Genomic DNA, 16435 nt, shown 5'->3' with positions numbered 1-16435 from the left:
TCCAGGGTGGATAGAGCATTTTTCAAATATAAAAGTCCAGCATTTAGAAGAAACCATGTCTGATCACTGCCCCCTATTACTTGCTGATTCTAACTCCTTTCAAAAGCATGGGAAACAAAGATTTTTCTTTGAGGCAATATGGACAAGACGGGCTGACTGCAAGGAGCTGATTGGGGAAGTGTGGAATGCTAATAGTAATCTCCATGATCCGGGTAGTTTTAGTGCTGGGCTTAAAGTATGTGCGAATAGACTTGATAAGTGGGGAAAATCTGTTTTCAGGCAGATTCTGAAGAAGATTTAGGAGAAGAAAGAAAGGCTTGGTGAGCTATTACGAGATGACACATCACTTCAAAATGGGGCTGAAATTAATAAGCTAAGAAAGGAGATTAATCTCTTGTTAGATGATGAGGAGGTCTGGTGGCAGCAGAGATCAAGAGTGCAATGGCTGGGTGAGGGCGATCATAATACAAAATATTTTCATCATCGTGCCTCTGAGAGAAGAAGGAAGAATGCTATTGTTGGGCTGTGGAATGATGAAGGTGTTTCGTGTGATAGCAAGGAGGGTATAGTCAGGACTGTAACTGGTTATTTTGAAGATATTTATTCCTCCAGATACCCATCCCGCTTGGAAGAGGTAACAAATTTAATTCAAGCCAAGGTGTCAGAGGAGATGAATGGTGATCTTACCAAGGATTTTACCGTAGAAGAAGTCAGAACAGCTCTTTGGCAAATGCATCCAACTAAAGCACCTGGGCTAGATGGTATGTTTGCTATCTTTTACCAAAAATTTTGGGACATTGTAGGTTATGATGTTACTAATATGGTGTTAAATGTTCTAAATTTAAATGCTTCTTTATCTGATATTAATAGTAATTATATAACATTGGTACCAAAAGTTAAAATGCCCAACAGGATGAAGGATTTTCGCCCAATCAGTCTCAGTAATGTAGCATATAAATTGATCTCCAAAGTGCTTGCAAATCGCCTTAAGATTGTACTGCCTCAAATAATTTCTGAAAATCAAAGCGCCTTTCTACCTGAGAGGTTAATCACAGATAATGTGCTTATTGCCTTTGAGTTAATGCACTATCTGGATCACAAAAAGAGTGGGAAGGATAGTTACATGGTAGTCAAGCTTGATATGAGCAAGGCTTACGACAGGGTAGAGTGGAATTTCATTGAGGAGGTGATGAGGAGGTTGGGTTTCCATGAGAATTGGATTGGACGGGTGATGAAATGTATAACAACGGTCACGTACTTAGTGTTGATTAATGGAGAAGCTCATGGTCGAATTTCTCCAACTAGAGGACCTCGACAAGGCAATCCATTATCATCTTATCTGTTCCTTCTCTGTATGGAAGCTATTTCTGCCCTCATTTCTGATGCAAGTAGTAGGAATCTTCTTAATAGAGTGTCCATTTGTAGGGGCTGCCCTAGAGTCACGCATTTGTTCTTTGCGGATGATAGCCTTTTGTTCTGTAAGGCTGAAAAGAAGGAGGTCAACAAGTTTGTTGAAATTCTGGAGCGGTTTGAGGCTGCATCGGGGCAAAAGATCAATATGGATAAGTCTTCAGTGACCTTTAGCCAGAATACCCCAGTTGAAACAAAGGGTGAGGTCTTGGAAATTTTAGGACCAATGTAAGAGCTAAGGCAAGGAAAATATCTTGGGCTCCCATCAGTCATAGGAAAGTCAAAGAACCAGGTTTTGCAGAAATTAAGGAGAAGGTTGGAAAAAAACTCTCTGGGTGGAAAGAAAAAATGCTCTCTGTAGGGGGAAAGGAAATTATGATTAAAGCAGTCACGCAAGCAATCCCTACTTATACTATGAATTGCTTTCAACTTCCAAAAGGACTTTGTGAAGACTTAGAAAGAATGGAGAGGAATTTTTGGTGGGGTGAGAGAGATCAAGAGGCAAAGATGGCTTGGGTCAGCTGGAGGAAAATGTGCAAATCAAAATCGGATGGTGGGATGAGTTTTCGCAATCTACAAGCCTTTAACTTAGCAATGCTTGCGAAGCAGGCATGGCGTATTATGACGAACCCGAACTTATTGATTGTAAGAATCTACAAAGCCAAGTACTTCCCTTTTGGTAATATTTTGGGTGCAAAGCTTGGAAGCAGCCCCTCTTACGCGTGGAGAAGCATTTATAATAGTTTGGAGGTTATTCGGAAGGGGGTAAGGTGGAGAGTTGGCAATGGGAAGATGATACATATTTGGGAAGACAAGTGCCTGCCTAATCCTACTACTTACAAAGTATGCTCCCCTCTACAAGATATTGGAGATTTTCCAATGGTGTCATTGCTAATCGATGAAGAAACAAGGCACTGGAAAGTGGAGATGGTTAAGAGGTTTTTTCTTCCTTTTGAGGCTGAAACCATCCTTAACATTCCCCTCAGCTATAATTTATCGGAAGATAGCATAATTTGGTTAGGAAACAAACGGGGAGTTTTCACTGTTAGGAGTGCATATTTTGTTGCACTTCCTATTGTGGAAAATTCAGAGGAGGATGAATGCTCAAGCGGTGACTCTAGGACTCGCTTATGGAAGAAGGTTTGGCAACTCAAGCTCCCTGCCAAAGTTAGAATTTTTGCTTGGAAGGCTTGTATGGATGGGCTGCCCACTAAGCTGAATTTGGCTAAGAGAGGTCTAAATGTGGGGGCTGAATGTCCTCTCTTTGAAAAGGCTGTTGAAAGCTCTAGCCATGCCTTAATTTATTGTAATAAGCTTTGTGAGGTGTGGTGGAATTGGCAGGATTGTCCAATAAACTTGTTGGCTGTGAACAGATGCTTTGTGGATTTAGCAGTGGAAATATTAGATGCTGGCTCTCCAAATGACCTTGAGACTCTCTTTGCTACTACGTGGGCTATTTGGTTTAACAGAAATCAAGTGGTTCATGAGTCTAAAAGAAGTCCCCACTCTCAAATTTGGAACCTGGCAAGGTGTACACAGGAGGATTACAAAAATGCAATTCTGTTTTGTCGGGCTCAACAGCAACAAGCCCCAGATATTGGTTGGGCAGCACCTCCTCCGGATGTATATAAGATAAATGTTGATGGTGCTACGGCTGGGATTGGATGTAGGTCCTCTATGGGTGTAGTCATTCAAGATTGTTGGAGGATGGCTATTGCTGCGGTTAGTAAGGTGTTGAATGGAAACTATGGGGCGGCTGTTACAGAAGCTTTTGCAGTAGAAGAAGGGATTCGGTTGGCTAAGGAGATGGAGCTTCAAAGAATTATTGTGGAATCTGACTCTTGTGAAGTGGTTGATGCTATTAATGAGAGTAGTTGCAATGGTGAATTTGGGATGGTCATCCAAGGTTCTGTGGAGCTGCTACGGTTTTTTCAAAGCTGGAAAATGCAACATCTGAAAAGGGACTACAACAGAGTTGCGCATAAGCTGGCTCAGTTAGCTAAATCTTCAGGCTCTTCTCAGCAGTGGAAAGGAATTGTGCTGCCTGTCATTCAGCATGTTTTACTGTTAGATAGAGCTAAGTGTTAACTTTGTTTATTGTTTTTAGCTCTTTCTTTCCTACTTGCTGTACTTTGTTGTTCTCCAATTTCAGTTTAATGAAAATTCAGTTTCAGTTTCAAAAAAAAAAAAAAAAAACTATTATATATAGTGGTGTATGTTGGTATGATGCAACCTTATGCCCTGATTCTTTCTTGTTTGTTCTTATGTTTTTATTTATCTAATTTCATTCTATTAGTGATAAGATATTATACATATAACTCAAAATTACAAATAATTCAAAATAGGAATGAATTCAATTAGAGATATGGTAATGACAAATTAGAATGAAACTAATAAATTGAAACACGAAAATTGCACTCTTTTTAAGGAGATTCAAACCTTTTGTGGTTGGCGAATTCCACAAACTAGTGCAACAAAACTTCAATTCATGTCCTGGCCCCTTTAGGATAGAATAGCCTGACCGAATGGTCATATAGCTCATGCCAACTCTGCACAAGTGATTGAACTAAAAGCTCTATCAAAGAAACACTCTTCTTTGCTCGCAAATAATTATTACTTACATTTTTTTATGTGCGCTTATAAAGCTCTCTACGTACACTTTCAAGAGTGGTAGTAAGACCCACCCCCCCCCCTCTTTTTATAGAGATAGTTACAAGCACAATAATATGAGTCAACGGGTATTATATATTTATTTATTGTATTAACATAAACCAACATGTTTGAAGTCTAGTGGTGTATGTCAGCCACTAATTAATAATTATTAGGATATATGTGATTCAATGTTAGGAACATATGTCACTAGTTTATGTAATTGACTAATCCTTTGACAAACGCACTTTACTTGTAATTAGGTAGATCTAGGATGAGTTTAATGCTTCAAGAAACAAGGTTTCAAACTCAAGTGTTAAAGCCATGTAAGTCTGTCCAATAACCAAGTCAGAAAGTGTTGTTCATTAAAGCTTGACAGCTAGCATCTATCAAGGCTTAGAGAGCTGTCTGAATCCCATGGCTTGACAGTTTATCAACAAATCGGTATCTGTCGAGGTTTATGAAGTTCAGTTTTTCAGGACTGTTTTTCATCCAATCCGTGAATGTATGTTTGGACTTTCTTTTCTCACAACTCTAAACATATATAAGGATTATTTTAAGGGCGTAAAAGGTGACACAAGTTGCACAAGAGCACAATTCCATAGTGTGAAGAAGAGTGTGACCGGAAACCTAGTTTTGCCTTAGTTGTTGAAGAAGCTGCTGTGTTTGTACACCATAGGGTTTTGTGACCAAGCAACTTCATGATCTTCATCGTGTGTTGAATAGATGAACTTTGAAAAGAAAATAAAAGTAAAAAGAATAAAAAATGTTTTATATATGATTGCAAGCGTGTATTTTAGGAGATGTGGGAGTTATAGGATGTATCTTGAAGGTGATAGTCCCCATCAAACAGTTATGATTGTGTGTGAGTTAAAGTGATTTTCTCATATCTCAAATCATCATAATGTGTAGACGCTTATGCAATCTTGCGATGTTTTTCACACACAACACACAATATTCTTTGCTACTTTTGATACATGTGTAGGTGCAATGTGATTTAGCCATCACAAGGAATACTTGTGTTAATGTATGCTCACTAAACTGTCTTGACTTGTTTTTGAAATATAAAATTGGTTAGACTTATTTTGTGTGTGTGTGTGTTTTGAGATCTATGTGCTTAACTTTTTTTTTTTCTTTCTGTTGAAAGATGATTTTGAGAGTTCAAAATGTTGTTTGGATCTTTGGTTAAGTTGCATGTTTGATTGCATTCATGTCTGTTTTTTTTCTCTTATTTGAAAAACTATTTTTAAGCAATCTTGACAGCTCCTCGACAGCTCTCGACACCTAGCTTATCTATCGAGCTATTTAGTTGCTTTTTATCGCAATCTTAACACCTCTCGATAGTTAGGTCAATCAATCGAGCAACTTTCTGTCCCCTCGATAGCTCCTCAACAGATCCTCAATCCATCGAGTTTCTTTTTGCCTTAGACACCTGCTCGATAGCTACAACTGTCGAACCCTTTAAAGCTCAACACCTCTTGACACCTCTCAATCTGTCGAGAATTACTGAGCTTGTATCACGATCTCTCTTGACTCTTCACCTCCCAAAACCTCTCTCACTCACTCCAAACCTCTTCGTCAAGGATTTTTCGGCCTAGATCAAGTTTTTCTTCACTTGGTAAGGGTCCTAATCCTTCTTTTTCATGCATTTCATCTTTTATGACCTAACTTTTGGGTTTTGATGAAAAATTTGGGGTTTTTCAAAATCAAAGAGGTTTTTGCAAAATTTTTGGGATGGGTTTTGTGTTTTTGATCTTAAAACTTCATGCATTACATTTCATTTGCATTATAACAATGTTTCATGCATTCTTAGATGTGTGTTTACCTTGTTGCAAACTTGTGTGTTGGTAGGATTGGATTGGGTTGAGCCCATGATGCAATTACCTTTGTATGTCACATGTTCATGCATTCCCATGCATACGTACTTTCTATTCAATACATTGTGATATCTTGTTGCTTGAAACTTTTTTGATTGTCTCTTTCTCCCTCTCTCTTTTTTGTTTGTGTTAGTTTGCTTCTATGGCACCCAAAATGCAAATCTACTCCATTCCGGAACCCTCTTCATTTCGGGGCATCCACTTCTTCTAATCCTACACCTTTTTCTGTCCGGTTTCTTGATGAGAAGGCCAAATCTGACTTCTTTAAGAACTTCTCTAGACGAGGCGTTCATTCGGAACGCCAAGTCATTCTATCGAACTTCTCTGACACTGACCTACCCACTGTCATCTACAGTAGGGGTTGGGAGTCACTGTGTGACGTCCCGGTCACTTGTCCATCCGTGCTTATCTAGGAGTTTTACTCCAACATGCATGGATTTGATTATGCAGTACCTTTTTTTGTTACTTGTGTTCGAGGTACGTGCATTGTGGTCACACCAGATATTGTATCCGATGTGCTCCATGTCCTAAGCGTAGAGCATCCTAACTACCACGGTTGTGATCGTCTGAGGACTGTGTCCAAAGACGAGCTCATTTCCTCTTTTTATGGGTGTCCCTCTGATTAGGGTGATTGTTAGTTAACCTCTTGTACAGCCTTTGCCAAAGGCCCTAGGTTTCTTAACATGGTCATAACTTTTGTTTTACATCCTTTATCTCACTATAACTCTATTACAGAGCCGCATGCTCGGTTTTTGCTTTCACTTTTAGAGCATCTCTCTATAGATTTGCCCTCTTATTTTATTCTTTCTATCATAGACGTACATAGGGATTTGGCAACCTATGATAAGCTCATCTTCCCTTCGGCTATCATGAGGATTTTACGCCATTTTTCTGTTCCCTTTCCCTTGTCCAACCACCTCCACGTTATGGGTGCTATAGATGCCGCTACCGTTAAACGGAGTGAGGCGCAATTTCGTTCGAGGCGGTCCGGGTCAGCAGCTCTTCCCATTCCTTCAACTCCATCCACCTTCGCTCGCTCTTCTTTTGTGGGAGGTGAGACCTTTGATGTGATCATGGTGCAGTTTTAGCACATGGATGCTTGCCTTGATACACTCACTACTGAAATGTATCAGGTGAACACCCGTGTCGGTCGTATTACTAGACGGCAAGCTCGCCTTGGTGGCTTTGTGGAGTCTCCCTCTCCTCCTCCCGAGGCATCCGAGGACGATGATGACTCCGACGACAATGATAATGATGAGGTTGGAGATGCTAGCTCTTCCAGTGTTGACGAAATGTCTACTTGATACTCTTACCCTTTATCACTCGGGACAAAAAGGGGGGGAGTAGTTTTGGATATGAGGGTAGTCATGCTTATAGGGGGAGGGTTAGTATAGGAGATTTTTGTTAGGGGGAGTGTTGATTTTAAGGGATGTAGTGAGGATTTTATGTATCTTTTTAATTTCCTTCTACTTTAGATACATTTATCTCTTGTAAATGGGTCTTGTGACCATTTTGACATATATTGTACTTATATTCTTTATATGATTGATGTATGTTTTTCACCTACCCTTACATGTGTTGTTTCTTTTCTCTTTTTATGCACATATTTCTTATTAATTGTATGCAATCTTTTATTTTTGTTTCATACTAAGATGTCGTGATGAGTTTTGTTTAAAGTGTTTCAGAAATACAGATTGTCGAAGTCTACTTGCCATAAACTCTCTTCTTGCAAAGTTTTTCAAGAGTTTGTGTTAGGATATATTTTATTGTTTTCAACAAGTGAGTATGAGTTAAGTGATTTATGATTTCTCTCATATGTTCATTTGTTTGTTATGGTTTTGTCATGGATTGCCAAAGGGGAAGATTGTTAGGACATATGTGATTCAATGTTAGGAACATATGTCACTAGTTTATATAATTGGTTAATCCTTTGACAAAACGCACTTTACTTGTAATTGGGTAGATCTAGGATGAGTTTAATGCTTCAAGAAATAAGGTTTCAAGTTCAAGTGTTAAAACCATGCAAGTCTGTCTAAAAACCAAGTCAGAAAGTGCTGTTCATTAAAACTCGACAGCTAGCATCTATCGAGGTTTAGAGAGCTGTTTAAGTCTTGTGGCTCGACAGCTTCTTGACAGATAGGTATCTGTTGAGGTTTATAAAGTTCAGTTTTTCAGGACTATTTTTCATCTAATCCGTGAATGTATGTTTGGGCTTTCTTTTCTCACAATCCTAAACATATATAAAGATTATTTTAAAGGCCGTAAAAGGTGACGCAAGTTGCACAAGAACATAATTCCATAGTGTGAAGAAGAGTGTGATCAGAAACCTAGTTTTGCCCTAGTTCTGGAAAAAGCTACTGTGTTTGTACACTATAAGGTTTTGTGACCAAGAAACTTCATGATCTTCATTGTGTGATGAACAGAAGAACTTTGCAGCCAACATCCTTCTCTAGTTGGTGATTGAAGTCGCGTACTGGAATCCGTGCATTGAAAATGAGAGATTGTCACTATAGAACAAGTCCAATTGGGTATTGGAGTAAGGGTTCAACTGTATGTTGGTATAAGGTACTGGGATTCTTTTACTTATAACCGCTTGTTTTGATAATAGTGGATTCTCAGGAGTGGTGACCTTAAAATCACTCGATGAGATTTTTGGCGTGTAAGTTTTCCCCATTCATAAATAAATCACCATGTCAATTTATTTTCCGCTGCATACTTAGTTTAATTAGTAATTTGTTTGTGCTACCATGCGCTTTGCATATTAATTTCATTAATTAATAAACTTGGCTAATTAATCAATTAATTTTTCACAAGGGGTCAATACGTTTTTGGCCTATCAATAATGTACTCCACTTTGGATAGAAACCCCATATATCACTTTTATGTATAGTCTAGTGTCCCATTGTTCCATTTGATAACATACATTAGGTATTGAACGAAGAATAACCCAATTGTTGTATAGTGCATTCATTTCTTTTAATACAATCTTAACCATTTTTTTAGGGTGATTACCTCAAATTTAGTCAAAATCCATGCAATTCCCATATATTTTTATACGCTTTTCATCCATCCCCATTAGAAAGCAACAAGTTTCTAACAAAATCGTATTTATCTTAATTTACTATAATACCCTTATTAAATAAATAAAAAATTCATTTTTATTTTCTTTAGTACATTAATTGTATAATATCAAGTTTCATGAAGTCATTCTCAAAAAAGAAAAAGTTGCAAATTAATTATGGTGTCATTGTAGTTCAATGTAATATATATACTTTTATTTTCTTTATCCCACTTAACATTTTCATTTAATAATAATAATAATAATAATAATAACTAGTCACTAACCCGTGCTATGCACGGGAACCAACCTATTTGTGAGGTAGACTAAAATAATTTTATATTAAATTTAAGAAACTACACCATTGCATGATTTGCTCTTTTATGACTTCAATTTATGTTACGATTTGATGAAGAAGTCATTGCTTGAATATGCAATGGCTTATAAAAAATTTGTCAGACAGTTTCAAATATTGCAAAAAAATAACTCAAAAATTTAGATATTAAAACTTCTGAATGACCAAAAAATATTAAAGAATCAGATGATTCACTGGTTAGAAATTATTGAAACAAAACAAAATATATATGACTAAACAATAGAAAAATATAAGGGAAAGATGGGTTATATTTGAAAGAATAATTTTAATTATTACAAGCTTTTTCATCTTGTAAAAAACGGTTAAAGAGAGTTTGGTAGTTCATGTACGAAAATTACATTTTAAAAATACATGAAAAACCATAAAATAAATTTTTTTTTTTTAACAAAGTAGAGGAGAAGAAAATAACATAAGAAGAGCTCATACCTCTACTTAGCTTTTAAAAAAAAAATATATTGAGGTTTGCTTTACTTTTATAGTGTTCATGATTAACCTCGCAAATTTGGAGATAAATTATCAATATTTGAGTTTGCGTTTAAGCTGGACTTGTTAGAGAGATAGAGTTTCACTTCTTATTAAATTTGGATTAAAAAATAATAATTTTGTTTAAAGAAAATGATAATGATGAGTTTGAGTTTAAGTTAGACTTGTTAGAGAGATAGAGTTTCACTCCTTGTTAAGTTTGGACTAAACAAAAATAATTTTATTTAAATAAAATGAAAATTTTATTTAAATAAAATTATAATTTTATTTAAATATTGTGCTGACAAGGAAAATTATGAGAGTTTCAAAGGTTTTGGTTTTATATATAATAGAACAACATGATTTTTTTTTTCCCAAATTTGAAAAAAGAAAAATGGTAAAATTTAGATATAGTATCTTAGATGTTGTTCCCTAGGTATCACTTCTAAATTATTAGAGCTACCTATCTAATTTAATAACTTTACTAACAGGCGTTAACATTGTTTCTTCTATTTCTTTCTTCTTCTATTTTCCCCTAACCCGTGAGAAAACCTGATAGCTTCATATTTTCACACATTCGATAGTAACTAGATATCTTTCTTCCTCCATTTTATATTTCTTTCTACCTCAATTTCATTTGATGTTTGAATATTTGACAGTAACCAAATAGGAAAATTTAAATTCCAGAAAAGGAAAAAAAAAAAAAAGGTTTGATGTTGAGTGTTAATGCTGATGACGTTGGAAGTGTAGGGAATTAACCTGAATTCCCAACCTGTGAGAAACAAAAAATTAGAGAAAACACACGCCAAAGAAAACAATCACACGCACAAGACAATATTTACGTAATTCGGCAATTTGCCTATGTCCACGGAGTTGTAAGGATTTCACTATTATCAGGGAAAAAAAAAAAAAATACAAAGTGCGACTTCAGTGTTTTCAATCTCTCAAGAACGGCAACAACAAACCCTAATCACAAAATTGCGTTTTCTACATCCTGTGCATAGGATTTACAATGGACTACAAAACGGGTCAAAAAATTTCCCCCGGGCGCGTTGCCCCTAGACCCCAAAAGGCTTGTCCATGAGCGCTCTAGCTTAGACTTGTCGACCTAAGCCTTCGCTCTATGGACTAAGCCTCAAAAAATCTCCCATTAAAAAACCACACAACATTATTTGGATCGGGTTGGGTCGTTAAATCAGATCAAACAAAACTAGGCTTTACAAAGCCCAAAGGAAGCCGACACATAACCCATACTCCTAGATTAACCCTCTTTTGTCTTGTTGTCATTTGGAACATTGCATTATTGAGAGGGCAAAATTGATTTTGTACGCATTGGGTTCTTCTTTGGTGGATTTCGATTAGAAAATATCACAATAATAGCCATATGGTGTGAGGAGTCTAAGAGATCTGAATGGGTTAATAGACATCAGTTAAGTTATTAAACTAGACAAGTGGCTGTAATTTAAAAAGGATACCTAAAGAATAATGCCTAAAGTGCTATATCTAAGTTTTGTCCTAATAAAAGTGACATTGAAAATTAGAAGCATAAGGGGGAAAAAATTGGCTTTTGCCCCTTTCAAAAAAACAATCCAATATTTTGCTCTCTTTACTAAATTAATTAAGGAAATGCCCCTCTTTTGAAACTCGATTTTCTCAAAATCGAGTCAAGTCCTATAGTGACGTTTTTAAGGAGCCTATAGTGACGTTTTAAGGACTTATAGTGGCGTTTTGTAATCCGATCTCCATGAAGTCGAGTTATAGGTAAAAAAAAAATTGCATGTAATTCGACTTCATGGAGATCGGATTACAAAACGCCACTATAGGTCCTTAAAACGTCACTATAAGTTCCTTAAAACGCCACTATAGGGCTCTATAATTTTTTTTTTATTTCCCTTTTTTATAACTCGATTTTGATAAAATCGAGTTTCAAAAGAGGAGTATTTCCCTAATTAGTTTGGGAAAGAGGGCAAAATGTTCTTCCTATCTTATATAAAACTCAATTAGATCCTTTTACTATTGTTTTTTGAAAGGGGCATTTGCCCATTTTCTCCAGCATAAGGGACAATATAAATCTAATGTCGGGAGATAGATCTTAGAAGGATAAATATATCTTACCAACCTATTTTTCCTCCATTTCTTTCCTAATAAACTGTAGAGAATTTCTTCCCACACGCCCTCTTTTCCTTCTTTATGTGAGTGTTTGTTTTGGGCTGAAAGTGGCTGAAACCAGGCTGCGTTTTCATGCTTTTTTTTTCCCCCTGCACGTGAACAATAAAATCACTGTGTAGGGGACAAAAAATACTGTTCACGCACTGTTTATGTACTGTTCATGGGTCCCACGACACTATTTACATATTTAAAAATTATTTTGCTACAGTGTTTTCAATTTCAGCAACAATAAGTTCAATCCAAACGGACCCTATATTTCAATCTCTTGAAATCATTTATGGAAAAAGTTTATCTTCAAACTAATTTGGAGGAAGCCTCTTCAAATCTGCTATGTGGTAGTTAAAAATGCCATTTATATGTAGTTTTAGTTACATGATATTTTTAATGAGTCATGTGACTCGTTTAAATGATGCATATTGATATTTTTACAAATTGTCACATAATTTATTGGGGGAGATTTGTCCAACTAAGTTTGGAGAAAAACTTTGTCCATCCTCTTTAATTACCATACAATATCTAAATTACGATGCAGCCATTTACAAGTACCTTTTGAAAGCTTCAAAGACACGAATAAGTGGAAGTTGTGATTGACTACACAACTAGCTATTTTACAAATCACAATGCAACCATTTCTGTGTTTTTTTAAGCAACTTTTGAAAGCTTCAAAGTCGCAAATGGAAGTGGCGCAGCGATCGACTTCGCAACTAGCTGCTTACCAAAAAAAAAAAAAACTATACATATAATTGCCCTAAACTTTACTAATAATGAGGCTGTACGTGGTATATATTGAAAGTTTCAGCAAAAAAAGGATGTTCCCGTATATAATATATACACCATATAGCATATATCATGTTTTTCCTAACCAAATGGCATTGATGTCGGCGCAGCATATTCTTATGTACGTTCCAAGAGCGGGACAGTGGACACAGGTTGTACAGTAAGCTAGTGTGAGGCTCGCCCGCTTTTTCCTCTCCATCTCCATCTCCATCTCCACTCCACACACACTTTCTCACATAATTCAATAGCAAATTTAATGTTTTTATAATTTTTTTCTTGTTTTCTTTAGCTAACTCAAGGTTGAGAGGGTTTGAACTTCATGTTCAGACCCTACAAAAGGGGCCATTATGTCACTAATGTTTTTTTTTCCTCTATTATTGTCGATTTGTTTTTTTTTTTTTGGGTGGTAAATTGGAACCAACCTAATCGTGGATTCAATTTCATATAAAGATTCTACAAAACTGACATTATGATAGGAAAATTATTAGTTTATATTGTATTAGCAATGTAAGAATTTTTTTTTTTTTTTTTTTTTTGGGAGAAAACTTTATCAATGTAAAATTGATATTGTAAACTGAATAAATGTATACAATATTGTATACTTTTATGCAAATGTATACAATATTGTACATTTTTTGTAAATATGTACAATGTTATATACATTTATCTAGTCTATAATGTAAATCTTACATTGATAATATAAATCAATAATTGTTATTTTTTTTAAAAAAAATAATTACACATATGAAAATTGATATTGCACCAATCACATTTTGACATCTCAACAAGTGGTGAAAAAGTTGTATTCCTAGCATGTTCCTATATTTAATTCTTGGTCGATTAATTTTACTAAACATTGTTACTAATTTGTAGATTTTATCCTATTTGAGCTAAATCATAATGCTAGCTTTAAATTTTTTTGATTATGGATACATAATAATATTTGACTGTTTTATTAACTCTTTTTTCCCCCTCAAAAGGAATTAATCGACTTTCAATTATCATGTCACCTTGTACTATATATATATATATAAAGTTATGATTTGTGCCATAAGCTAATCACTTTTATTGTAAAAAAAAAAATTTTAAAAAAAATTACCACTTTAACAATTTGTAATAAGAAAAAAGTTGTATTAATAGAGTTATTGTATATATACTGGTACATCATCTTTTTACAAGATGTTTACGTGCAAATAATAATAATAATAATAACAAAAAGGTTTTGATTCTTTCACATCTCCACTATTTTACATTCATTTATATGTTTTAAAATGTTAACATTTCCATATCAATTGTGAGATATGTATGTGAATTAGAGGATAGGAACAACTGTAAAACAGTATTTTTTCCATAACAAAAACTTCATTAATTTTCTAGTAGGTGAGAGGAGTCTGGCCGGAAGTCCCATTCTCAGCATTAGCTCATGTGCTGTCTGTCTGAATTTTTGGAAATGGTATCGCTGACTAGCAAATTTAGCAAAGATGGACTATATGATACAATGAATTTAAGACACAAACATTTGTCTAATAGTCACGAGAGACCCTTTGAATATCTATAATTAGATGAATTTTTATTGAGCCCTCACTGAGGAATGTGGTGATCAGCGCATGTTGCACTCCACCTGCTTTTCATATTTTTCTTAGGGAAGAAAAAAAATTCAAATAGTATTTAAATACAAAGGGAAACAAAAACAATAAAAAAATGAAAAGAAAAGGAAAAAAAAAATAGGGCTTACTTTTTATGGATGAATAAAAAATTTAGCTTACTTGTGGCATATGAAAATGATACCATATATGGTAACCCCCAAAACAAGAGGTATAATCAAATCATTTAATTATTAAATGGTCACGTTAACGGGTATCATTAGAGCAATTATTAATAAACTATAATATGAAAATTTTGACATCACTTTCATAAAAAAATATAAAATATTATTAACAAAATTAATTACTTTATTATTTTTTCATAAAATATTTTTAAAAATAGTTCATAAATCAATAACCTTAAGCATTGGTTAACATTTCTCATTAATAAATGTTGATGTAATGAACAACAACACACACACGGGTTTATCTTGGTTGGACTTGGAAGTTGGAAGAGTAATGCAAACGAAGTCGGTGGTACGTCACGGACTTAAAGGAGAAACATGTGATAATAATCATATATATGTGCTATTGGTCAACTGTGATTTGCAACCTCCTTTCAGATTTGTTTATTATACATACTCTAAAAATTCTAAGATTGACGAAGGAAATTGGGGTACGTATCTCAATTTTAATTATGATCCTCTTCCAGGATCTAGCTTTGGGTAACGTGACCCAGCGGTGAGTTTGACGCGTTTCTCGCCGGGAAAAAAGATCATCGATCCTAGCCTACACGTCTATCATGCCTCCATGGTCAAGCTTAGTAGTGGTGTTGTTATGATGGTGTCCATTGAAAGTTGATACTTCAAGCTTTTACTACAACGTAAATGTAAGTACCACCTTGGTGCAAATTCACTGTGTTCACCATGAAGATGGTCCTTGGACTTGGAGCAATACATAGTATCAAGTTCAACTAAATATAAATTCACTGCCATCGTCATAAAAAGACATGCATTGTACTGATCATACGGTCACCTTGAACTTGTGCTTTACTCGCAGTGAATTTGTTGAAAAAAACATGCATCGTACACATACAAGACAACATTGAGTTTGTGGACATGATCAATCATATTATTACTTCATTTATAATCTCAAACTCTAGGATGATTTATAGACCTTATAATTATTTACGATAATTTGATTGGGTTTTGGAAAATTGTGCCCTTAGTTTTTAGGGAATTCATGGCCTTATTTTACCTAGAGGAAGAGGAAAGAGGAAAAAAGAAAAAGAAAATCAAAGCGTCGTCATTTTCATGTTCCAATTGTTTTTGTCATAACACTAGCCAATATTGAAGAGTTAATTAGGTGTTGACAGTTTGGAGAGATAGATGAGGCACAACAGGGTCGAAACAATTACTTTTGAGTACTTTCATTACAAATCAAATTCTTAGTAATATAATCTGTTTGTTCATGTAATTATGTTTTTTTTTTATACAAGATAGAATTCTGCTCTAGCCTAATTTAGTGTATATGTGTGTGAAGCTCCCTTCTGGAGACTTGAACCCCAACCCTTGCCCCCACTTATATTTGTGAAGTGACCATCGCATCAAGGGTGTGCGGTGGTAATTATGTTCTTAATTAGAGTACAAGAGTTTGATGTCGAGATCAACAGTATACGTGAAAACTCGCAAAAGTAACATCTGAGTTGACTGAAATAAATACCATGATGATATGTGTGTGTGTGTGTGTGTGTGTGTGTGTGTATATATATATATATACTTACAGTACTTCAAATTCTTATTAGTTTGAAAATTGAATTTAAAGCAATTGGATTCATATATAATTATTCTTAATTACAGCTGTGGCAGTAGCCTACAAGAAGTAGGTGTGCTAGATGCCAAGTTTCCGATCCAATTTGTCAAAATTAGACTTTAATGTGGTTCGGCGAGAATCTAGAAGTAATTAACAAAGCTTAAACTCATTCAAATTTCAACACTTAGCAAGCCATTATTTAATCATAAAATTGCTTAGTCCATGGAATATTTTGTCAAAAACTTGCAGCTTATAAAACCCA

At 35.1% G+C, this 16435-nt stretch overlaps 1 protein-coding gene across 1 annotated transcript; it reads left to right on the top strand.

Moving 5' to 3' along the window:
- The first annotated feature begins 1917 nt into the window (after positions 1 to 1917).
- LOC115956608 lies at positions 1918 to 3498 on the top strand. The gene has a single exon (XM_031074933.1). It carries the CDS (start codon positions 1918 to 1920, stop codon positions 3496 to 3498), a length of 1581 nt encoding a protein of 526 aa, XP_030930793.1.
- Positions 3499 to 16435: the final 12937 nt, after the last annotated feature.

Source organism: Quercus lobata, chromosome 8 (genome assembly GCF_001633185.2).
Source record: "Quercus lobata isolate SW786 chromosome 8, ValleyOak3.0 Primary Assembly, whole genome shotgun sequence".
Taxonomy (NCBI): Eukaryota; Viridiplantae; Streptophyta; class Magnoliopsida; order Fagales; family Fagaceae; genus Quercus; species Quercus lobata.
This window is presented reverse-complemented; position numbering and strand designations above follow the sequence as displayed.

Excerpts from the sequence above, each read along its gene's own strand:
- LOC115956608 (XM_031074933.1), top strand. The coding sequence starts at position 1,918 with ATGGCTTGGGTCAGCTGGAGGAAAATGTGCAAATCAAAATCGGATGGT.